The sequence below is a fragment of the Loxodonta africana genome, chromosome 3, assembly GCF_030014295.1.
Source record: "Loxodonta africana isolate mLoxAfr1 chromosome 3, mLoxAfr1.hap2, whole genome shotgun sequence".
NCBI lineage: Eukaryota > Metazoa > Chordata > Mammalia > Proboscidea > Elephantidae > Loxodonta > Loxodonta africana.
The window spans coordinates 208,129,910-208,155,964 of NC_087344.1; the positions used below are offsets into that span (position 1 = coordinate 208,129,910).

Genomic DNA, 26,055 nt, shown 5'->3' on the forward strand with positions numbered 1-26,055 from the left:
TTTTATCCTGCGGCCTTACGAATTTACTCATCAGTTCTAGTAACTTTTATTTAGGATTTTCTACATACATGATTATGTCTACAAATAAAGACACTTCTGCTTCTTCCATTCTCATCTATATTGCTTTGATTTATTTTGTTTACTGCCTTCGTTAGGACCACCAAGACAACATTAAACAGAAATGGTGAGAGTGACCATCCTTGCCTTGTTCCTGACCTTAGTGTTTTGCTCTTTCACTATTAAGTCTGATGTTAGCTACAGGTTTTTTTTGTGGATGGTCTGTATCTGATTAAGTCCTCTCCAATTACTAGTTTGTTGAGTTTTTAATCATGAATTGGCACTGGAGTTTGTCAAATGCTTTGTTAAATCTGCTAAAATGATCATACTGTCTTTCCCTTAATATCCTTTTAATGTCTGCAGCATCTGTACTGATGTTCCCATTTCATTCCTATCTTGGTAATTTCTTTCTTCTCTTTTATTCCTGATCAGTATACCAGCGGTCAATTATATTGCTGATCTTAAAAAAAAAAAAAAAAATCCAGCTATTAGTATCTTTAATTCTTCTCACTGTTTGCTAGTCATCAATTTTCCTTCTTTATTATTTACTTTCTTTTACTTATCTTAGAATTAATTTTCAAAAACAAGCTTACCCTCTTAAGGTAGAAGCTCAGCTTACTGATTTTATACATTTCGTTTCTAAATAAATCATTTAAACCATAAACTTCCCTCTAAACACTGATTAAGGAGCCCTGGTGGCTCAGTGATTAAGAGCTTGGCCGCTAACCAAAAGGTTGGTGGCTCAAACCCACCAGCCGCTCCATGGACAAAAGATGTGTCAGTCTGCTTCTGTAAAGATTTATAACCTTGGAAACCCCGTGAGGCAGTTCAACTCTGTCCTATAGGGTCACTATGAGTTGGAATCGACTTGATGACATTGGATTGTTTTTGGTTAAACACCCATTAAGCTGTATACCAAAGCTTTTGATACTGTATTTTCATTATCCTTGCGGACAAAACATTTTCTAATGTCCTCTGCAGTCTCTTGTTTGATGTCGGAAAATTCCATATACGTAAGTTTTTAAAAAATTTATCTTTCTGTTAATCATTTCTAATTTAATTCTCTTGTGGTCAGAGAACACATTGTCTGATTTCAAGTTTTTTTTAATTTACTGAGGCTTATTTTATGGCCCAGAACATTGTCTATCTTAGTGTACTTGGAAAAGATGAATAAAAAAAGAAAATCCGGTAATTTCAACCTACTTAATTCTAAACTACATCAGGATAAAATCACGTTTATATTTTTAAAAGGCTCAGAAACACAAGATTGAATTTATAGGTATTTTAATTCTCAACCAAATTTCCACTGACTAGAAAAATATGTGGAATATTACTAGCTTTAAGTTATAATTTTCTAAAAGTTTAGCTCGTACATCGTGCATAAAGACATTTATTCAGAATGAGTGCCTCTCGTGTCCAGTGTTATTTTAAGAGCAGAGAATTCACCAAGGAACAAGATAGCTAATAAATAAGCAAACAAGCAATTTTAACTTTAGTTTGTGGAAACGCTATAAACATGTTCAGTGAAGAGGAGAGTAACTGGTGGAGATGATGGTGGTAGGCCACTGAAGTAGTAATATAGGAGCAGGGAACTTGCTCATAAGAAGGATCTCAGGCAAGGGTCTTCCTATTAGAGGAAACACCAAGGAAAAAGTTTTGAGGATGAAATAAAAAAGAACAGCAAAAAAATCTCTGTAGCTAGACATAGAAGGAGGGAGAACAGTAGATGAGATCAGAAATGCTGACCGACACCTTAAAGGTCACAAATATGATCCAAGCAAGGAATGAGCGCCCTAATACACACAGTTTTAGAAAGATCAGGTCTACTATAGGAGAATTTGGGATGGAGGTGGCAGATGAGCAAGCAGCAGGAGTGGGAAGCGAGACTTAATAACCTACTGCAATAGCTCAAAGAAAACATGACATGGTGGTGGCAAGGAGTAAGGGTGGGAATATACTCTGAAGGTGGAGCTGACATAATTTGCTGACAGGCTAGGCTGGGTGTGGGGTAAGAAAGAAGGGAGACTTATGGGTGACTTCCAGGTTTTCAGCCTGAGCAAACAGAAGGATGATAATGCCATTAATTGAGATGGGGAGAACAGAGCAAGAAGCCTAACTACGTATGTATAGGACTAGGGATTTGTTACAGTTTTGTTGCTGTTGTTAGGTGCAGCAGAGTCAGTTCTGACTCACAGCGACCCTATATACGAAAGAATGGAAACACAGCCCGGTCCTGTGCCATCCTCACAATCATTGCTGTGTTTGAGCCCACTGTTGAAGCCACCATGTTAATCCATCTCATTGAAGGTCTTCTTCTTTCTTGCTGATCCTTTACTTTACCAAGCGTGATGTCCTTTAGACATAATAAATATGAGAAATTTATTAGATATCCAAGTGGACGTGGTGAATGGATTGCTGAATATAAGACTCTTGAAGTCAAGGTAGAGCTCTTAGGGCTGAAAATATAAATTTGAGTGCCATCAGCACACATGAGAGATCCCCCAGGATATAGATAAATGATTGAGAGATTCCCCCAGGGTATAGATAAACGAAAGAACATAGCCCTGAGCCCCTCATCACCCAAAGGTCAGGAACAAGTCAGTATAGGATGTCCAGAAGGAGTAGAAAGTGAAATAAGAGAGAAAACAAAGTAAGGTGGTGTCTTCAAAGGAAAGATTAGTCCAAAGGATTAATGGACCACAACTAACATAGCCTCCACCAGACCGAGCCCAGCACAACAAGGTGGTGCCCAGCTACCACCACTGACTGCTCTGATAGGGATCACAATAGAGGGTCCCAGACAGAACAGGAGAAAAATGTAGAACAAAATTCAAACTCACACACCAAAAAGGACCAGACTTACTGCTCTGACAGAGACTGGAGAAACCCCAAGAGTATGGCCCTCGGACACTCTTTTAACTCAGTACTATAGTTCCTCCTGAGGTTCACCCCTTAGCCAAAGATTAGACAAACTCATAAATCAAAAGGAGACTAAATGGGCACACCAACTCAAGGACGAGAAGGCAGGAGGGGACAGGGGAGCTGGTAACAGGGAACCTAGGGCCAAGAAGGGGAGAGTGTTGACATGTCATGGGTGGGCAACCAATGTCACAAAACAATATACATATATTAATTGTTTAACAAGAAATTTGCTCTGTAAACCTTCAATTATATATATATATACACACACACCAAAACATTTGAAATTTCAACTATCTTCCAAAAAAAAAAGATAGTGTCTTACTTAGTTCCAGAAGCAAGTTAAAAAACTATCGTAAGAAGGATGGAGAGATCAACTATGTCACTGAGATCAAATAACATGAAGACACGAGAAGTGGATTTACCAAGACAGAAGTTATTAATGACTTTGACAATAATAGTTTCAAAGGAGTAGCGAAGAGATGAAGGCATGGCTGGAGAGGGTTAAAAGTGAAGACAAGTATAAATACCTCACTAAAAGAATTTTGCCCTGAAAGAGAACAGAGAAATAGAGGAGAAGCTGCTGGGGGGTGTGGGAGAAGCGACGACGGGAGGATAATTCTTTTGAAAGACGGGAGACAATGTTGCAGGTAAGTGATAGTGGATGGGATTCAGGGAACAAGAAGTAGTTCAAGGACAGCTGTTCTATGGTAACCAGAAGGAAGTCAGAATGTAAGGACAACGACTTGGGAAAACAGGTATAGTCATCTTCTGGGCTTTATCATGGCTGATAAAGCAAAACCAGAACAGACCTGAATTTTTAAAATCTGGGTGATCTGGAACTGTAACTGGAATGGGAAAAATTACGGCTCTAAGCCCTGGAATGGGAAACTCAGAAGTGGTTTGTTGTACCCTTTCAGGAGCCTGAGGCATGAGACTGGATTACTGCCAAGATTGAGGAGCTTGACTTACATTCAAAGCAGTGTGGTCAACTGCCATCTTTGAGCAGGGCACTGCCGTTTCTGACTCTGCACAAGATCCAATGGGCAAGAGATCTGGTTGTTCTGCAACCCGTATGCTGCCCTTGTTTTCTAAGAGGGAAAGTTTTTAGTAGGGCTTTGACCTGTAATTTTTTCCATTCCAGTTATGGTTCTGGTTCACCCAAATTTTTTAAAATTCGAGTCTGTTTCAGTGTTGCTTCTGTGGCCATCACTTAACTTGGAAGCGCCTGTTCGAAACCCTGATTATCTTTTAAGTGCTTTCTTATTTTCTTAGTGAAATCAGGAGCATGCTAACAATAATCAGCTGACAATAAAGACGGAAAGGATAAAAAGGAAGATGTGAGGCGTTAGAAGGTAAAAATCCATAATTATATTTCATAAATTATAAATAAGAAACATAGAAAGAGCCCTTCTATTAAAACAAAAGAAATCAAACAAAACATACAGACCATAAACCAGCATTTAGTTGAGATTTTACCTGCTGTGCAAGCAGCTTTGGGGGTGGTGGTAGGTGTGAAGATGGTCCACGTTCCTATTTTAAAGTAGAAAAAGACAGTTACAAAATAAGCAGGTAACAATAAAGGTAATTACTAGAAATATTTTTTAATGTATTAATTTTCTCAATGAAACCACAAGATTGTTAAAAAGACTGCTGTGTCTTTTTTCTTAAATACAACACATCACCGCAAGATAACTTCCTGCAGAATCACTCTGCCATCTCAACGGGGTGACAGTTTCAAATGCACTTTGCTAACAAGAGAACTTTAGTGTATCAATTCTGGAGTTCTAACCTAGGAAGTTTTGGCTGAGAGAGGTATGCCTCACAGAATTACTAAATTTTATTGAGCAAGCACAATTCTTTATCTGATTTTTTCCCGCCCTAATGGAAAATTGAAAAATCTGAGATTTATCTAAAGAAAAGAGGCATCTAAAACATACTGGAACCAAATATAATATATGGAATATTCATTTGCTAATATACAAACCAATGCCACACACAAAAAAATCAAGACATTAAGACATTTCTTATATATTCCTCTATTCTTCCATGAAGTAAGGAATTATCATCCTCCTTATCAGCCAGTAACAGAGCCCTGGTGGTGCAAGAGTCGTGAGCTCAGCTGTCAACCAAAAGGTTGGCAGTCTGAATCCATCAGTCGCTCCTTGGAAATCCTATGAGGCAGTTCTATTCTGTCCTATGGGGCTGCTATGAGTTGGAATCAACGAGATGGCAATGGGTTTGGTTTTATTATGCCAGTAAGAACCCTGGTGGTACAGTGGTTAAAGTGCTCAACTGCTAACCAAAAAGTCAGTGGTTTGAATCCACCAGCCACTCCATGGGAGAAAGATGTGGCAGTCTGCTTCCGTAATGATTAACCAAACCAAAACCAAACCCAGTGCCGTCAAGTTGATTCCGACTCAAAGTGACCCTACAGGACAGAGTAGAACTGCCCCATAGAGTTTCCAAGGAGCGCCTGGCAGATTTGAACTGCCAACCCTTTTGTTAACAGCCGTAGCACTTAACCACCACACCACCAGGTTTCCTCTCTAAATATTACAGCCTTGGAAATCCAACGTGGCAGTTCTACCCTGCCCTATTATAGGGTTGCAATCAGTCAGAATCAACTCAACTGCAATGGGTTTGTTTTTTTTTTTTTAATTATGCTAATAAGTAAAAAAGTTATAAAACAATAATTTTATAAAAATATTATTTGAAAAAGCCTTTTCAAAGTTTATAAGCTTATTTCAATGGTGCACCAATGTCTTAGGGATAAAATGCAAACTTCCTTGTATAACACACGCGACTTAACAGCTGGTTCTTACCTAGCTCTCCTACCCCTCCCCCATACCAAACTACTCAGAATTTCTTGAATGCCACACTTTCTCAAACTTCACTACTCAGCACATGTACCTGCTACTTGGAATGGCTCTCTTCACTTTGTTTATGGGGTAATTCTTGCTTTGTTAAGAATTAGCTTAAGCACAGTCCTCTGCAAAACCACTTCCACTGACTGAGTTCTCAAAGAACTTTGTATGGGCATACCTGTATCACAGAGCTATCACACTGTATTGTAATGAATGCTTATTGGCTTTTTCCCTTTCACAGACTGTTAGCCACCTCCTTTTAGCTCCCTGAAGGGACAGGTTCCTCCATCTGAGTAACATGAATTCAACAGATACATGTTGAATAAACGTACTATGACTCCTTAAAATGAGTAGACGTCCTCAAGGGAAACCCTTTCCCATCCCCAGTTTGAAATGCAGCTCCTGTTACCCTTTACCATCTTAGAAGTGGTATCAAGTTTATCTGTTGCCCTCTTATATCCCTTCTTTTGCAATATTCTTGAAAATGACTCAAGCTTCTTAGACTTCCCTACTCACTAAGCAAAGCTCTCAGATATGTATAATTTAACATATCAATACTGACAAGGATTCATAAAATACTTTGTAACCCATAAAGTACTTCAGAAATTTAAGTTTTAGCTTGGAAAAATAATTATATTCTTCTACTTTGATATGACTGAGTGGCTGTAAGAAAAAAGGTAAAATTTTAGTTTCTACTTGATTTTTAGCTAATATATTGGTAACTCTTATTAATATGCAATAAAAATTATGGTTCAGATCCACATTTAAAAGAAATTATACAGTTCCCTTTTTCTAAGTTCCCTTCCAACTCTATGACTACAAAATTAATTCATCCATAGTATCTTCAATGACAAAGATCTCCATGAGTCCAACAAACCTGATTAAATGGAGGTCCTTTCCCATAGAGACCTTTGGCTACTGATGGCTGGGCAGGTATCTGAGAAGATGATTTAGTGTTGTTAACTTCATCTGCTTCCTTACGGTTTTCAGTGTTTTCAGAGGATTTTGAACCTTGTTCCTCACTGAAGAATCAAAACCCAGGGGAAATAAAAAAAGAAAAGTGGACTGTATCGTAAGTAAATGCATTTTTCTCTATGTAAAAAAAAAAAAAAAAAAATTACCATGTGGTTTGAGGGAAAAATATAAAGGAATACAATGCTTTTGTGATATGCTGCTATAATTAATTCACTCATCATACACTATGTATCTATAATGCAGTGGGGACTGGGCCCGGCCAGCTCATCAGAAGGCATAAAATGCAACAGTCAGCAGTCATCAAACCTGAGCACTCACACTCGACACAAGTCTTGGCAAAGGGAGACGATCCCACTACTCTGTATCCCTCCACCCAAGAAATTTCATCTGAATGCAACTAAATATGACATTAGAGGTATCATGCAATTGCATTCTAATTTATCAGGAAAAAAGTAATCCAACTAGTCTTTTAATAGCAAAAAATCACTGCCTATCACAATCAATCATGAAACAGCAGTCTATTACAATGCCATGACTAGATACTATACCAATATGTGCATACAAACTCTTGTGTATTTTAAGAGCCTAAATTTTATGATTCATTCCCCATAGACTTCCTGACTCTGATGTTCCTATAGGCTAGAAGGAAAGGGAGAAAACATTCTCATTTCCTTAGGTCCTAATGCAGCTGGTAAGGTTTAAAAAATCAAGAACTTAAAGCAGTTGTAGTAACTCAAGGAATTACTCTCCATTTTTATAAATACAGATCAAGTCAAACAAGTTTATTTAAAATGGTACCCAACACTGATTTTCAAAATATCATTCATTAGATGCCAAGCATGTAAACACTTTTTTTCTTCAAATGAGTAAAAGATATCACAACAATTTACCTGCTGTTCTCTTTAGGACTACTACTTCCTTGCTCATCATCATCACTGAAATTCAGCTGTTCTGTATAATCCACTTCCATCTGAGCACCTATTAAATTATGGAAAACTCAGATTGACTGTGTAGGAAGGAGCCTTTAACAACGGAAAGCATGTAGCTCATTTTGTCTCCTACCTGCCCAGCCTTCATCAGCTTCAGCATCTAGGTTATCAAATTTATCAAGCTCCTTCAGTTCCGATGCACTAAGGATGGAGGGACGTTCAGGCTCGGATGCCCATGAAGGAGGTGGGCCTCTTCCTCGAAGGCCTCTAATGAATGGGAGGTTATGAGAGGAAACGATACCAAGTTTTAGTAATGCCATCTTAAAAAAAACACCATCTCAGGAGAATATTAAAAGATTGGAATTGAGCTCATTTAATTCAACACTCTTATTTTCTGTATCAAGATAATTATTCAACAGCAGAGTTTTTAAGAAATTCTCAAAGATTTAAAAGAAAACTTAAAGATATGATAAATGACAATGTGGTCAAGACTAAACTCAAAATATGTAACTGAGAAAAACCATCACAAGTCTTTAACTCGTGGAACAAAGAATGGAGAAACAAGTGACATCAATTTCAGGGCCATAATTTTCACTTTCCAGAATTTTACGTCAATTAAAGTTTTAGAAGAATGAAGTATTTTTGTTCCGTTTCATGAGTTAGCCAATCATTTCTCAACAGCAAAATTGTACTTTGAAAACAGAAAAATGAATCAATCACTATAATCCACTGGGCACCAGAAAATCTCAATGAGCATATATATGCACTGCAGATTTTAACCACTGGATGGTCTTACTTGTTTGTTTCAGATAAAGAAGGTGGGAACCTCATGGGACCATGGACAGGAGGAGGATACGCCATTCTTGGATACTGCTGAAACATCTGAAGGAAGGAAACAAAAATATTTTGATAAATTCAGCAACCCAGTTATAAATTATCAACCTGCCTCAGCCTGAAATTATAATTTATAGAAAGAATTATTAAAATAAATGGTGTATTAACAATTTTATCTGCTGATATAACTCATCCTTCACCCTCAATAACAAGCCATTTACAAGAACATTGCCCCCATCAAGTTTTTACTAATAGAGATAATAACTAAGGCATATTAAATGAAGAACTTCTGTTTTCCTACCAATAAAATTAAAATTAAACTGTATTGCCATGAAAAACTAAATGAAAAAGAAAATACACACACAACCAGAATCAAGTTGGAACAACAACAAAAAAAACCAAACCCGCTGCCGTCGAGCCGATTCCAACTCATAGTGACCCTACAAGTTAGAATACTCAGAGGCAAATAATGTAGGATTTTACCTAAAACAGGAGTAGACTAACTGGGGGTAGATCTGTTGAGAACAAGGAACTCAGTTCAGATAAAAGTAAGGGATAATCTGTAGCCCGAGGGGCAAGGGATGGGGTAGGGAGCTACTTGGAAGATTTTCTATGGGCAACGCCTAGGCAGATTCTGAGTCAAGTTCTTGACTATTATCTGTATTTCTGTGTATGTCTGAAATTTTCCATAATGGAAAGTTAAGATAAAAATAAAGGTACTCTAATAAAAATTTTAGGAGGGCAGCAGTGGTTCAGTGGTAGCTCGCCTTCCATGTGGGAGACCAGGGTTCAGCTTCTGGCCAATGCACCTCACACACAGCTATGACCCATCTTTCAGGGGAGGCTTGCATGCTGCTATAATACTGTGCAGGTTTCAATGACACTTTCAGACTATGAAGGACTAAGGGGAGAAAGGCCGATTCGAGGGCAGCTGACGACAACAATAAAAACTTTAGAATTAAAGCAATATTTTTAACCTTTTTATGGATGATGCCCTCTGGAAGTCTGGTAAAGCCTATGGACCACATCTCAGAAAAATGTTTTTAAATGCATAATCTAAAACACACAGTATTGCAAAAGAAAACAATTACGCTAAATTTGTTTCCACAAAATTTAAAAAAAATTTGTGATACGGTAACGTAAGTTTTTCTTTATTAGGTCATTAAACAACAAGTGGGTCTACCTGGGGTCTAACAATTAACAATTTTAAAATAAGGTTGGGTATAAACAATATTTTGCGACATCTACAACGATGCAATGTGACATGAAAATATCTATGAGTCCTATTAATAATGAAGTCACGGGTACTGCTGATACTCCTGTGATTTGTTTCATTCACTCATAATCAAAGAAAGTGCTAATTTTTAGTTGGATGTTAATGAAAATAAAGACCTAAACTCTTCCCCATTCCCAGCGTCGCCTTGGATCCCAGATCATCTCACTAGCTAGTTTCTGTAACAGTACTCACGTAAGGAGGCATCATAGCTCTATACTGGGCAGCAAGGGCAGGCTGCTGTCCGTTCAGTTTGGCCTGTGGAGGACCACAAGCTATCCTCTTTTCCACCACTTTGAGGATATCATTTTGCTCTGATGTTCCAGCTGTGCTGTCAACCTGGCTGGGGAGCTTTTCATCTTGATCGGATGGAGAAGGTGAACCAGCAGACTTACCACCATCTCTCCAACAAGCAACATCTGATATAGAGAGAGAAGAAAACATATGAAATTGTAACAGGGTAAAACCAACCCGGGCACATTTCAAGGCAATTTAAGCAAGCAAGCAAGCACAATGAAGGAACAGTGAAAGTCTAAACTGGGCCCTATTGCTGTCTAACGCTTTCAAGTGTTTAGGTAGACAAGAGCAGTGGCCTCCAAAGCAGAGAGCATGTACCTCAAGGAGGCCACCACAAGCAAACACTGTGGTGGGAGAAGAAAATATCAGAACTTCTCTATTAAGCTTTATCAATATTCGATGCAGAAAATAAATCCACTGTTCTCACTTGGTCCGTATGTCAGACAGTCATACTTCAGGTAAAACAGGAGATTTCCTGAAGAAGTTGGAGTGGGAATTCTACAACCTGTAAAGGTTGACAGCGACGGCATCCTTTGCTTTCAGCCTAACTATTGCTAGTTACAGGTGAGCAGATTTAGTGATTGTATTACCTGGCTTAACTTACACTTAACCAAATAAAACAGATAAGTGGTTTTGCAAGGAAATCCCGTGTGGTAACCAGCCTCCAACCATCTCTACCTCCTGGTATTCACACTCTGTGTAGTTCCTGCCAGCAGTATACCAGGTTGGTCTGTGTGACTTACAGAAGATGTCAGAAGTGATGGCAGGTCTCTTCTGAAATGACACAGTAAAAGACTGTGGGCTTCCATCTTGGGTGGGGAATGTCTGACTGTCTCTATCTCATCACTTAATCTGAGGAGTTCATTTTGAGCAGCCCTATTGAGAGGCCCACAGACATACTAAAGAACTAGGGCTACCTGCCAACAACAGCCAAGTGAGTCCTCCAGTCCCAGTGAAGTCAGCCTCAGATGACAACCCGGTTGTAACCTTGTGAGAAAATCCCTGAACCAGAAACCCCAGCTAATCCACTCTCTCTCAGATTTCTTTCATTCTTTTTTGATTTGTTTTTGAACTTTATACAGTCTTTTTTTTTAAAAACAGTTTTTACGCATCAAGTGTATGGTGAAAAGTGGAAAATGCATATTTTAGACACAAGAATATTGGATCTCATCTCAACTAGCCCCAAGCTTAGAATTTTCCTAAGTTCCATTTTAGTACATTATCAAGCATATACACAAATCACAAGAAACAGGAAAAGCATAATGACTTCTTTTGCGTTTGCAAAACAGCTAAGAGACAACAGAAACTTGCTAGAAATTTCATAGTAGCTAATATGTCTCTTTGGCATTAAGACACATTTTTGTTTTGTAACCTTAATATAGCCATATTTTTATTCTTTATAAAAATCAAGTCTTCCAGTAAAAATAGTATTCACCATACCGATCTTTAAATTCCATCACTAAAAACGTAGATACAATACACATACCAATTTCTACCGTCTCAGAGCTTCCTGCACTATAGATTTTAGTCACTAGAATGCATAATTGCTCGGAAAAGCCTCACTGCCTAAACTGATATGATTTGATAGATTTCATGAGCAGAAACATGGGGATGCTTGAGGTTTCATCTATCAAGAGAACATTTCTGAGCAGCTTCTGAGCGAACATTTCTTAACCAGTTGATCACAGATCCAGCTCTTCACTCCTCCTAATGGCAGTGTCAGACACAATCATGTTAGCTCCTGCCTCTGCACACTCATGGACAGTGTCAGGACATACTCTGCCATCAACCTCTATGTCCAAAGACAAGAACTAGGTCCTCGACCAGTGAACCTTTGGCATCATGTTGTCCATGAATTTCTGCCCTCCAAGGCCAGGTTCCACTGTCATATCAAAGCCTGTATCTATCTGATTAGCCCATGGCACCGAACACTCAACTGTAGTTCCTGGTTTGATGGCAAGATCAACCTTCATCCCATCCTCCTCAATGTCTTTAATCAAAGCCCCTGGGTTCTCAGTAGCCTCAAGTTGAAAGGCATATATTGATTGGCACCTGCTACAGTCATTGGCTTTACCCACTATTACAGCCTGGACACCATCACGTGCCTGTCAAAGAAAGGGTCCTGGCCTAGTGCTTTCAGAGGCTTTCTCACAGGGTGATCAAAGGTGATGCTGGGAACAAAACACTCATCCATTACATACAGGTGTAGATAATTGGCCCCGGAGCCCAGCATCCAGAGGTACATGGCCCTTAAATCAAACTAGTAAAGTCTTACATACAACAACAGCAGGCAGGAAGTTATATTAGCACAAGAAAATGCAAATACAGTACCATTCTATATCTGTATTAGATAGAAAGAAGTCTTACTCGGTGGGCGTAAACTAGGTCCAGGTCCGTAACTGTCATCATTTGCTTCTTTTTCCTTTTTTTCCTGATCCCCGGCTGCCTGCAGGCTGGGAAATTCTTGCTGAAAATGACTATTCACTTGGATTCCTAGAGATGTTTAAAAAAATTATTAAATGTAACTTTAATAGTGAAGATAACTCAAATAACCCTCCCAGGATAGAACTTTCCGATAAGTTATTCCACTGTTCAGTGATGCCTGTTCATATCCATAAAACTTTTTTAATGTATAAAGAACCCCTTGAAAAGTTAATGAACAGCCATGAGGAGATAAAAAAAATTTAAGAAAGGAATCTACCAGATACTGGTCCAGAGAACTCATTTAAGATAATCTGGCAAGTGAGGAGAACCTCACTTCTCTTTTTCTCTTATTATGACTGTTAACATCTTCAATAAGAGTCAAATTTCTTTGCTCATAACTCCAAGAATCAGTTCAAATCATTTTGCTGAAATACAGTTTGTGAGTAAATAATGCACACAACACGCTGAGGCTAAAACACTCACAGACCTTTCATTCAATTCGCATGAGATACAGAAGGCACCTCGCTATTCACCTGCCCACCTATCCACCTACCTTCTGTAGCTCTAACTATTAAACAGCTGATTTTATTAACTAAGGATCCAGAGTAATTTTTCCATAGAATGTTTATAATGGTTCCAGTTTTCCAAGTGGGGAAATTAAATTCTGCTGGGGATCCATCATTTCTTGGGAGAAGGTGACTGTTATACAACTACCCTGCTTTAAGGTATTTTCTAGTTCTTCTCCACCCAGGAGACCATGGGCAGTGTGTTTGAAATAAGAGAGGTTAGGGCACGGATGGAGTTGAACGTGGTTTCTAGTAATATGTTCAGTGTCTGGGTACTTTTATGTCTCGAAGAAACCTTAGTTTTGCCTGGATGTGTAGGGGTGAAGATAAAATAATGTGGGGTGAATTAGACTTTTTTTAAACTCCTATCATTGCCTCATACATGGGCCTTAACGCTGAAACTTAATTAGCACAAGGGATTAAAAAGACAACTCTTTTTAAGGCCCAAGTATGAAGGTGAATAAGGAAGACCAAAGAAGAACTGACACCTTTGAATTCTGCTGGCAAAGAATACTGAATATACATGGACTGCCAAAAGAACAAACAAATCTGGGAAAAGTACAAACAGAATGCTCCTTAGATGCAAAGATGGTGAGACTACATCTCACATACTTTGGATATGCTATCAGGAGGGATCAGTCTCTGGAGAAGGACATCATGCTTGATAAAGTAGAGGGTCAATGAAAATACAGTAAGACCCTCAATGAGATGGATTAACACAGTAGCTGGAACAATGGGCTAGAGCATAACAATGATTGTGAGGATGGTGCAGGATCTGGTAGTGTTTTGTTTCTGTTGTACACAGGGACGCTATAAGTCAGAACCGACTCGACGGCACCTAACAACAAGTGTCATCTCTGAAAATGCTCAGACCCTGCCAATACAGGACAGGCCCACCCCTTATCTCCTGCATGGCTGTTCAGTAACTACCAAGCCTAACCAGTTTCCCCAGCTAATGTCCACTTACCATCTCCTTGCCCACCTTGCTTGGTACTGGCCCATGATTTGGGAGCAGGCGCTACCTCTGGGGGAGCTGTGACCCCAGGTTTTGGCTGTGCTGGCGGTACTTCTGGTGTTCTTAAAAAAAATGTGAATCCATTATTTCAGATATTACATGTTAAAACAACATAAACATCATACTTAAGATAAATTTGTGTACAAATTATTTTGGCTACATATTTACTCACAAATACATTCCCCACAAATGTCTTCCCTCTAACATTTCTTTAAATGTATTATTACTATTTTAGTCCCCTTTCATATTTATCTTTGAATGATAACCACCAAAGAGAAGACAATTTTGCTTCTTTTCCATTTTGTTAAACAAACAAAAACTACTGAATATAGCTCCCAGAATACTGTTTTAAAGAAGTTAACACTTATAATTAAAATAACAGTATACGCATACGTACAGTCTGGATTGGTGGAGTTAGCTGGGGGCTAAAAGGCTAAGCAAGCTCTCCGTCTGGCAGTCAACAGCTTTACCACCGTACTTAATACTGTTGTTCAAAGAGGTAACAGCAACCTACCTGCTCCATTCCATGATAAAAAGGGCCTACAGTTTTTTGTCAATCTTGGTAATGAGACAATGGTTAAATTGAAAAGGAATGACCAGTCTTAAGAAATGTACTATGTTTCTAGCACATTCTGACCTATAACTGACTTGCTATTATAAAATAATTCTACAAAAAACAGGGAACAGAGAGTCCTTAAGAAGAAGCTTTTACACAAGTTTATTATATAAAACTCCTCAAACAGAGTACAGAAGGAACAGGCAAAACACATCAAGAACGCAACGACTTGTCTTTTTAAAAACTGTCAAAACTTTGCTTGATCATTCAATGACCTGGAGCCCAGCACAATGCCTAATGCATAGATGGCATTAAAGTACATGCTGTCAAATGAATGGTGATTAAGAAGACACTATTAATCCTATCCTGGCTTTCTTGCTCTTTATTTACCCAATAAATATTACTTGAACACCTACTGTGCATCAGGTATAGTTTCAAAACTGGAGATACAATTGTGAATTATATTTAAAAATCCTTGTCAACATGCAGGTTGCTAAACAGAGTCAACTCGTAATTAATCATGTTAGAGAGGGAATGTCTGATTTGGTATGGTTGTGGGGGGTGTGGGGGAGAGAACTACACAGGCTATTACATAAGAAAAATGGCAAATAAGCAATTCTGTCAACTGCTCTACCTTGACTAATGGAATTATGGACTAAACCAGTCATAGGAAACATTAATCAAAGGCTGACTATATAATCAAAGGCTTTAAAGGACATGGGATAGCTAATATACTCAGCACAACACCTATTACACAGCAGGTACTCAATTAATAGTTCCCTATGAAGAAAGGGGAATGATTTTACACTCTGATACACTTTGACTTACTTTTCTTCTTCATGCTGTTCCTGTTTGGATGCCCATCCCGTGCCATCTTTAGGTACAATGTTCACATTAGGATCATTGCCTTTGTTTTCTGCTTTGAGACTTGGGAGGTTAGCAGGTGGGGGCATACGCCGTGAAATACCAACTTTTCCAAGGCTCTGTAATCCATGTCGAGCTGCAACTAAAGACCAATAACATCAATTTTCTAAGAACATCCATCATATTACCCATTTTATTCTTCAGATAACCCAGAAAATAGGAATAATGGAACTCCCGAACTATTATTTTAAGAAATTTAAACTAAAACATTTGCGGCGTACCCAATGTATAAACAGTAAAATAAAGCAGTAAACAAATATTTTAAAAATTCTAACCATGAAATCCAATACACTATGAAAAACAAAACACTCATAACGGTGGTTTTGAAAAGTTTTCAGGCAATCTATTTCAAAGTCAAACTTCAGAATGTTAAAGAATATACTGAATTTATATTCATAATGAATACTACTAACGTATCAGACATTTTTCACTTTTACTGTATACCTACTCCTCACTTATGAACATGGTCAGGTTCCAAAGACCAGGCCGTTATGTAAAAATCAGTGTTACGGGAAAACGGAGTATTTTTTTGTTTGTTTTCAGACCATCCATTTGTTTGATTTTTTTTTTTTTTTTAACTCAGACCATATGATTGTAGAGATAATAAAAGCTAATTATTTACTGAGGAAATCCTGGTGGCGTAGTGGTTAAGTGCTAAACGGCTGCTAACCAAAGGGTCGGCAGCTTGAATCCACCAGGCGCTCCTTGGAAACTCTATGGGGCAATTCTACTCTGTCCCATAGGGTCGCTATGAGTTGGAATCGACTCGACGGCACTGGGTTTGGTTTTTTGGTAAGATTTACTGATGTGTTCATCACCTGTGAGGAGCCCCATTAGGGACTATTCCCCTGCAGGGAAGGAGGCCTGGAGGGGACAAACCTGGATAAAGCCAGGCTGTATGACCAGAGGGCCCAGGCTTACTCACTTCACCTTCCACCTGTGCTGAGTCACAGCTTCCCTGGAGGAGCCGCCCCTAGGACTCCACTCCCACCCGTGTAAGCCCTGCATTCACACCCAGAAGCCTGCTCTGCACCCAGCCCAAGTAGGTAGAGGCTTCAAGCCCAGTTTGGTTCACTTTGGGATGTCATTAAACTCGCAGGCATTTTCCTCAAATATGGAAAAAAAAAAAAAAATCTCTCTGATGCCTTTCTTTCCTCCCCTTCCACTCCACAGCAATTTTAAGCTGCAGGGCCTCAGGCCACACAGGAGCTGGAAACCCAGAACAGGTGTCTGCTGGCTCAGTGCTGCCTATGCATCTGACTGGAGGCTGTGGCCACAGAGGAGGCCAGCCCCACGTGGCAGCTGGAGGCAGGAGGGAATGGAGGCGAGGGGCAGTGCTGCCCAGCTTCCTGGAGGCTGCCCGGAGACCCGCCACTGCTAGGGAGGGGAAGCTCTGTAGCCTTTGCCGCCACGCCCACCGCCTCGTAAACGAACAAAATAGTTGGGTGGTACATTTTTTTTTTTTTTTTACTATTGTCAAAAACGCAAAATGTCGGATAAGGAGATAGTTGATAAGTGAGCACTAGGAGTACACATTGTGTTCAAGGTAACTACATACAAAACACAGGACTTTATTCCATAACTGAAACCAAACCCAGTGCCGTTGAGTCAATTCTGACTCATAGCGACCCTACAGGATGAAGTAGAACTGCCCCATAGAGTTTCCAAGGAGCGCCTGGCGGATTCGAACTGCTGACCCTTTGGTTAGCAGCCATAGCACTTAACCACTATGCCACCAGGGTTCCCTCCATCACTTAAAGTGGTAGTAAATATCCACACCTAGGTAGCTCTACGTCTATCAGTCTCTCTGACTGTGTTTCCCTGTGGGATGATACACTTCTACTTATCTTCTACTACCTGATAAAGAACACGGGAAAGATAAAATCCCAACAAGAGCAGCAGTTCTGATGTACCATTTACAGTAATAAAACAAAAGCATAAAAAATATGAAAAACATATAAATACCACTTGATTTTACTCACCTGTGGTTTTCTGTGTTTCTAATGATTTACCCTTGTAAGTATTAAATAAACTGAGTGTTGCATACTTTTTCCCATCCTTTGCTTTTGCGCTCTGGCCTGACTTCTCCGACATTTCGGTGGAAACTCATCGAGTCCAAAGCCTCCTGCCACCTCCTGCCGCACCCCTTAAAACCAGTCTTAAGGAGCATATAACAAAGAAAAATAAGGAAAATTTTAGAATTCATTAACTAAAACATTTTTTAGTAAATTCAAATATTCACAGAAATTCTGAAAATAAAAACACTGAGAAAGAAATCCTCAATAACTCATATCAATGATAATTTCATTAACCTGTTTAGTACTGTCAAAATCAAACCAACGCATAACAAAGTTAATCATAATAAACTACCATGTATTAGCAAACGTATTAGTTATTTACAGTTTGTAATCATTTAACTGTATTAAAGAGAATGAAGACAATACATGCTGAGATGAACAGTTCAAATACAGTGAATCTTTGGAGGCCGTCTTTCTACTTAATACTATTCAATTTAATAGGTTCTAGATCACTGGTGCCATCAGCCTATACACGTGTAGAATTCCAATATGATACAAGGATAACATCATTTCCTTAAAAGCTGCATACCTGGTTTACAGGCATTACGTGCCCAAAGCTCTATTAATTTAACAGTTTAGAATGGCAAGAACACTCTTCCACTTTTTCTGCATTTGTAAAAGATAGAACATTTCCTTATAAACACAAGGTATATAACGACAGTAATGTATTTCATGTCTATGGAGTAAGTGTTCAAGAAATGAAGTGCATTTATCAGGACAAGCATCTGTATATATGAGAAGCTATTAGAAACAGTGTTTTAATGAATATTCATATATAAACAGAGAATTTTCACCTTTGGTGGTGCTAATGTACCTTAATCTTGGAAATGCACCCTAACTAAAAAGCTAGTCTATTAATAAATGGGAAAAAAGGCACAAATGAGCTCTCACATTACCTTTCTCCGACTAATATAAAGGTGTAACCACGTTATCAACTTAAGGGTGTTTGAGGGAGTAAAGGTGGGAGTGGGGCAGGAGTGGGAAGTCCTACCACAGACGTCATCAACAGCTGACGGCACTGAGAAATAAACAACAGGAGCTAAAAACAACACAGAACAGGCATGTCACGGAGAAAGCATCAAAGTCCAGGAACCGCTGCATAAACCAGCTGTCGTAAGTCGATTCTGACTCACGGCGACTCCGTGTGTGTCAGAGTAAAACTGTGCTGCACGGGGTTTTCAGTGGCTAACTTTTCAGAAGTGGACAGCTAGGCTTTTCCTCTGAGGCACCTCTGGGTGGGCTTGAGCCGCCAACCTTTCGGTTAGCAGTCGAGCGCTTAACTGACCTACCGTTATAAAAATCATTTTATCTACTGAAGTTTTTCATTTGTCAAATGCAGACTTAGCATTACATGCTGAGACGATGCGTATCGACTGCCATATTCAACAGGTGTGTAGTTCCATAAGCCTTATCAAGTATTTTCTCACCTGTTAACACATTTAAGGAGCCCTGATGGCGCAGTGGTTAAAGCGCTTGGCTGCTAACTGAAACACTGGCAGTATGAACACACTAGCCACTCCACGGGAGAAAGATGCAGCACTCTGCTTCCATAAAGATTACAGCCTTGGAAAGCCTACAGCGTTGCTGAGTCTGAATTGACGGCAACGGGTTTGGTTTTTGGTTATTATCATATTTCAAACCAATAATCTTATGATATAGTTAGCATCTCAATTTTACAGATAAGGAAACTTATGTTCAGAGGTAAATGAGACTGAATGCAAAACTAAAGGTCCTGGTTTGGTCCCCTCCACTGTGGTCTCCCTCTACTGCACTGTGCGGATAACCGCTGAGGCTGTGGTCCCCCTCCACTGCACTGTGCGGATAACCGCTGAGGCTGTGGTCCCCCTCCACTGCACTGTGCGGATAACCGCTGAGGCTGTGGTCCCCCTCCACTGCACTGTGCGGATAACCGCTGAGGCTGTGGTCCCCCTCCACTGCACTGTGCGGATAACCGCTGAGGCTGTGGTCTCCCTCCACTGCACTGTGCGGATAACCGCTGAGGCTGTGGTCTCCCTCCACTGCACTGTGCGGATAACCACTGAGGCTGTGGTCTCCCTCCAGTGCACTGTGCGGAAAACCGCTGAGGCTGTGGTCTCCCTCCACTGCACTGTGCGGATAACCACTGAGGCTGTGGTCTCCCTCCACTGCACTGTGCGGATAACCGCTGAGGCTGTGGTCTCCCTCCACTGCACTGTGTGGATAACCACTGAGGCTTTCCACACAGACTTACGAAACCACCTTTATGTGAGATAACCGTGAAAATACTCACCTGCAACCAAAAGAACTACACTTATATATGGACACTGCACTATCATATCTAGGGCCGTGGTGGTACAGTTGCTAAGCACTTTGCTGCTAACTGAAACGTCAGCCATCTGAAGCCACCAGCCGCTCTACGGGAAGAAAGATGTGATAGTCTGCTTACAGCCTACGAAACCCTGTGAGAAGCAGTTCTACTCTGTCCTGTAGGGTCACCATGAGTTGGAATCAACGTGACAACAGTGGGTTTGGTGGGTTTTTTTTTTTTTTTTACTATCATATGTATAATAATGTATGTAATTATGTTCCAGTGGTGCCAAGGATGTGATGATGTGAAAGGAGGTGCACTCTCAGGATCTATCACGTTTGTATATGTTCACCAATAACTTGGCTAAAGAAAGAATATTCATTTACAGCAACAAAAAACGGATAGTAAATATACACTAGATGACAAAATTAAGATCCCAAGAGATCTTTCATCAGGTGACAAAGATGAACTGATGTACCAAACAGTCAACTTGTTCTTTCACCGTCTATGATGACTATCAACACCTAAAAGCCAAAACAACCAAACCTGTTGCCACTGAGTTCATTCCAACTCACAGCCACCCTGTAGGACAGACTAGAACTGCCCCAAAGGATTTCCAGGGAGCAGCTGGTGGATTTGAACTTGCAGCCAATTTGCCCAATGCAACGCAGCTTTTGATTTCTTGACTGCTGCTTCCATGGGTGTTGACTGTGGATCCAAGTAAAATGAAATCCTTGACAACTTCAATCTTTTCTCCATTTATCACAATGTGGCTTATTGGTCCAGTTGTGAGGGTTTTTGTTTTCTTTATGTTGGAGGTGTAATCCATACTGAAGGCTGTGGTCTTTGACCTTCATCAGTAAATGCTTCAAGTTCTCTTCACTTTCAGCAAGCAAGGTTGAGTCTTCCTCCAATCCTGATGCCCTGTTCTTCGTATAGTCCAGCTTCTTGGATTATCTGCTCAGCATACAGATTGAATAGGTATGGTAAAAGAATACAACCCTGATGCACACCTTTCCTGACTTTAAACCAATCAGTATCCCCTTGTTCTATCTGAACAACTGCCTCTTGATCTATGTACAGGTTCCTCATCAGCACAATTAAGTGTTCTGGAATCCCCATTCTTCTCAATGTTATCCATAGTTTGTTATGATCCACACAGTTGAATGCCTTTGCATAGTCAATAAAACACAGGTAAACACCCTTCTGGTATTCTCTGCTTTCAGCCAGGATCCATTTGACATCAGCAATGATATCCCTGGTTCCACGTCCTCTTCTGAAACAGGCCTGAATTTCTGGCAGTTCCCGGTCAGTATACTGGTGCAGCCGTTTTTGAATAATCTTCAGCAAAATTTTGCTTGCGTGTGATATTAATGAAATTGTTCAATAATTTCCACATTTGTTTGGATCACCTTTCTTGGGAATAGGCATAAATATGGACCTCTTCCTGTCGGCTGGCCAGGGAGCTGCCTTCCAAATTTCTTGGCATTGATGAGCGGGCACTTCCAGTGCTGCATTCATTTGTTGAAACATCTCAGTTGATACTCTTGAGAGAGGAGCACCCTACAATTTCCAGGGGCAAGCCTACAAATCCACCTGCACCTACACACATCCTTTCTTTCCTCCACTTATTGCTACGTGATTCTCAGAACCATCTGAAAACTTGTCAGAAACGCACGTTCTCAGGCACCACCCCCATATCTACTGATCAAACTCTGGGGTTGGGGCCCAACATTCTGTGTTCTACCAAGTCTTCTAGGTGAAACTCCTGGCAAACAAAAGTTTTAAGACCCACTGATTTATTATTATAAACAGAAACAAGCAGCGGTTCTCAACCCTGGCAGCACCGTAAAATCACTTGGGGATTTAGAACACTACACCAGTATGACAGGCGGGTGGGGTAGGGCCTGGGTGCCAATTCTTAACTCTTAAAAAAAGTTCCCCAAGGAATTCTAATATGCAAGCAGTCTTAAAAATCACTGCAGTAACGGGAGTGTTATCTTTCCTCCCATTCCACTAAGGCCACTCCTTCCTCCTGTGCTCTCTTCCCTGCCCCAGTTCCCTCTTACTCTATACTCTTCTCTCTAGGGAATCTCAGTTACTATTAGGCCATTAACTACCAATTGCAATAAACATTTATATCTTCAGCCCAGAGCTCTACTCTCCCGAATGGATCCCATTTTCTATTTACATCTCTTCTTTGTTTTGAACAAAGTTTCAACCCTACCCAGAACACAGGCAAGGATTTCTTGTCAGGGCTTTCAGAAGCAAACCTGCCAAATGTCCTGCCCGGCAGAGGAGGGAAATGGTGGTTAAAAAATAAAATTGAGAGTCAATGGAAAAAAATCTCAACATTTGATGAAATTTAAATACAAAGAACTCAAGGAATTAAAGGAAAAAAAAAAAAAAAAACTTGAAGAAACCAAAAAATCAAGGGCTATGAACAGACAATTCACTAAAGAAAGTAACAGGAAACAAATTAGCAAAATGTTCAATTTCACAAGTATACAAATAAAAAACGAAAATAATGAGATATTTTATCTTGTGGGTTCAGCTTGCCCATATGCTCGTCAAGAGCAAATATTATACAATCTAAACCACGGGGTTCTAGGATCTCTGATTCAATTCTGGCAAATTCAAATCACAGAACATTAGAGGTTGGAAAGAATTATAAAATGAACCTTAATTTTGCTACATAAAAGTAAACAAAACCAACCAACCAAAGAACGCTCCTATATATTAGAACACATTTCCAAATATAAAAAGAACAAGCAATTGTCCCTGAAAGCCACAAAATATAGGTTCTGTAGCAGGTCAAAGTAAAAGTTCCTACGAAGACAGTCTAAAAATGCTACTTTCTCAAACAAGAGGTAAATAAAGTACATAGTGTGTGTACTCCCCAAGGTGAGACAGACAATTAGCTACTGATAGCACCAGAAGAGAGAGCAAATTTATGCTTTCCCGGACTTACAAATCTGTTGATGTTTTATAGCATCTACTGTACCAAAATAAAACATTAAGTCGTAAAAAGACATGATTGAGGTTAGTGTAAATGTAAACAAAGATAATCCAGTCAAAATACAGGGAGAAACTCTGACTTATTGTACCTACTGTTATAAAAGAATACGTATTTTTCTAGAGGTAGCCAATAAAGAGTAAGACTGAATAAATCAGAGAGGCTAATTCTACTACAATGGTTTGCCGGTTCAGTGTGGGCACTTTCAGTCAGTTTAAAGCCAAAGTGTAATTCAGCCTACGTGCTCCCTGGTGCCTGAAAGGCTTGGGAGATGCCCTGAAACTCTCAATTACAGTGAAACTTCATCTAATATGTACTGAGAGAAAAGGCAGCAACTTGTTCAAAAATTTATTATTTTCTAGACAAAATATCAAAAGAATCCAAGCAATCCAGAACAGTCATCATCAAGACTTAGCTATACTTTGTATCATTTAAAGTATTTTTTAAAATTTTAATTCCTGTTTATATGCCAAAAATTAATTTAAAAAATCATGGTTACATGATTTTCCCCAGAAAGTGAAGATCAGGGATAACAGGCTTACACTTATAGCCACGATGGAGTGACGGGACCAGATTTACCCTCCCTCCTGAAACAACTCAACGTTGCACTGAGGTTCTAACCAGTGCATTAAGACAAGAACAAAACAAAAACCAAGAATTTAGGTTGAAAAGGATGAAGTAAAACTGTCTTTATTTGCTGACAACATGATCATATGTGTAGAAAATCTGACAGGCTCTAGAAAAAAGCTACTAGAATAAGGGAATTAAACGAAACCTGTGGCTGTTGAGTCGATTCCTACTCATAGCGACCCTACAGGACAGAGCAGAGCTGTCCCATAGGGTTTCCAAGAAGCAGCTGGTGGATTCGAACTGCCGACCTTTTGGTTAGCAGCCAAGCTCTTAATCACTGCACTACCAGGGCCATGAGGGAATCAGCAAGGTTAAATACAAGATCAATACACAAAAATCAACTGTATTTCTATATAGTACAATGAACAATCAGAAAGTGAAATTTAATACCATTTACAATTGTTGTTAAATTTAGGTGCCATCAAATGAGTTCCAACTCATAGTGGCCCTATGTACAACAAAATGAAATGTTGCCCGATCCTGCACCATCCCCATGATCATTGCTATGTTTGAGCCCAGTACTGCAGCCACTCTATCATTCCATCTTGTTGAAGGTCTTCCTCTTTTCCACTGACCCTCTGTTTTGGCAAGCAAAATACTTAGGGATATATCTCATAAAAGAAGTGCAAAAAACTATAAAACGTTAAAGAAGGCCTAAGTAAACACATGCCATATTCATAGGTCTTAAGACTCATGTATTAAAATGTCAATTCTCTCCAAACTGATCTCTAGATTCAAAGCAATCCTAAACAAACCCAGGAGGGATTTTTTGGGGGACGGGGGGGAGGGGGCGGATAGGATTTGTCAAACTGATTCTAAAATTCCTAAGGAAATGGACAGGACGTAGATGAGCCAAAACAATTTTGAAAAAGAAGAATAAAGCTGATAGGGCTAACAATACCTGATTGTAAGACACAGAGCTACTGCAGTGACGGCAGCATGGTATTGGTAGATAAGACAAATCAATGGAACATAACAGAATCCAAAAATATTAAAAACTTTTGATCATCAAAAGACACTGCTGCAAATGAAATAACAAGTTACAGACCAGAATAAAATTTTTGTGAATCACATATACAATAATGGACTCATATGCTGTATAGAAAAAGCTCACAATTCAGTAAGAAAGTAAATAACCCAATTTTTTAAAAATGGGCAAAAAATTTGAAAAGACATGTCACCAAAGATACACAAAAGCAAATAAGCACATGAAAAGATGTTCAACATTATTAATATTAGGGAAACGCAAATTAAAATCACAATAAGATACCTCCTTACACGCCTATCAGAATGGCTAAAATTACAGAATGATTTTTTTTTTTTTTTTTTTATAGTAAGTGTTGGTGAGGAAGTCGGTGAATTGTCACTTTCACAGCCTACTGGTGGGAATGTAAAATGGTGCAGCCATTTTTAAAAACAGTTTGGCAAGTTTCTTAAAATGTTAAACAGACATCACCATATGATACTTCCATTCCACTCCTAGGTATTAGTCTAAGACAAGTGAAAACCTAAGCCCATACAACAACTTGTACGAGTGTTCACAGTAGCTTTATTTGTAACAATCAAAACCTGGAAACAACCCAACTGTCCATCAACTGGTGACTGGATAACCAAAGTGTAGTATAGTCACACAATGGACTACTAAACCCAAAAGATGACGTGGGCTACGAAAATGCACAGATACAGGAGTCTAGAGAAGAAAGGAATCAAGAACAATCTAGGTTTTGAGCCTGAAAAGCTGGGGATTAAGTGAGATGCGGAGGAACAAAAAAAGGGATGAGCTGCTGAAAAAGACAATACAGATGAATCTCAAGGTGACCTTGCTGAATGAAAAGGCGGGACCTCCCCTCCAACACACACCACGCTTTGTATAACATCTCACGGAATACACACGTATCCACGGCACAGGACGCACTTCAGCAGCTGCTTGGGGTAGGTGAGGAGAAAGATCACAGAGAGGTACAAGGGAGTTTCTGGCGGAGATGGCTATGTTCACTGAAGTTCAGGCTGTGCACGTACACCAAAACCTGCCAGGTACGACACTTTGTATCAACAAAAACCATGTTTATAAAAGGACCCCTAGATCATAGGCTAACAAAGAATCTTACTATACAAATTCACTAGAACTGAGACAGAGAACAAGACAATGAAGGGATTAGAGAGAAATTAAGAATGGCGTACCAGAGATACACAAATTTAGCAGATACACAAATGGAGTGTTGATTATAACGGAAGAGGGGAGGGGAGGAAGGAAACAAGCTGGCAAGATATGAAAGTAAAAATATCAGCAGCCCTGATAAGGAATATGGAGAACAATGCAAGAATAGAGTAACAGTGAGGTAGGGGGAGGGAGAAAACCTTTGGAAAACAATAAACACGGAATCAATACAGTGTTTTGTCTGAGTTGA

General features: G+C 39.5%; 1 protein-coding gene and 1 pseudogene across 11 annotated transcripts in view; both read right to left on the bottom strand.

Moving 5' to 3' along the window:
- Positions 1-26,055, bottom strand: part of PRRC2C (proline rich coiled-coil 2C) — a 90,023-nt gene that overhangs the window by 45,553 nt on the left and 18,415 nt on the right. For 7 of the 11 annotated variants that reach the window (XM_010594959.3, XM_010594953.3, XM_010594958.3 and 4 more), the window contains exons 2-11: positions 17,619-17,794; positions 15,541-15,718; positions 14,109-14,218; positions 12,519-12,644; positions 10,050-10,273; positions 8,544-8,629; positions 7,881-8,014; positions 7,709-7,796; positions 6,721-6,865; positions 4,456-4,509 (exon numbers count right to left, since the gene is read on the bottom strand). In XM_010594959.3, the coding sequence (XP_010593261.2) occupies positions 4,456-4,509; positions 6,721-6,865; positions 7,709-7,796; positions 7,881-8,014; positions 8,544-8,629; positions 10,050-10,273; positions 12,519-12,644; positions 14,109-14,218; positions 15,541-15,718; positions 17,619-17,730 (1,257 nt within the window). In that variant the 5' untranslated portion in view covers positions 17,731-17,794. The remainder of the gene's footprint in view (positions 1-4,455; positions 4,510-6,720; positions 6,866-7,708; positions 7,797-7,880; positions 8,015-8,543; positions 8,630-10,049; positions 10,274-12,518; positions 12,645-14,108; positions 14,219-15,540; positions 15,719-17,618; positions 17,795-26,055) is intronic. The other 4 variants (XM_010594952.3, XM_003414875.4, XM_010594955.3 and 1 more) reach the window with 2 other exon arrangements.
- LOC111751987 (ribulose-phosphate 3-epimerase-like) lies at positions 10,280-12,512 on the bottom strand (annotated as a pseudogene).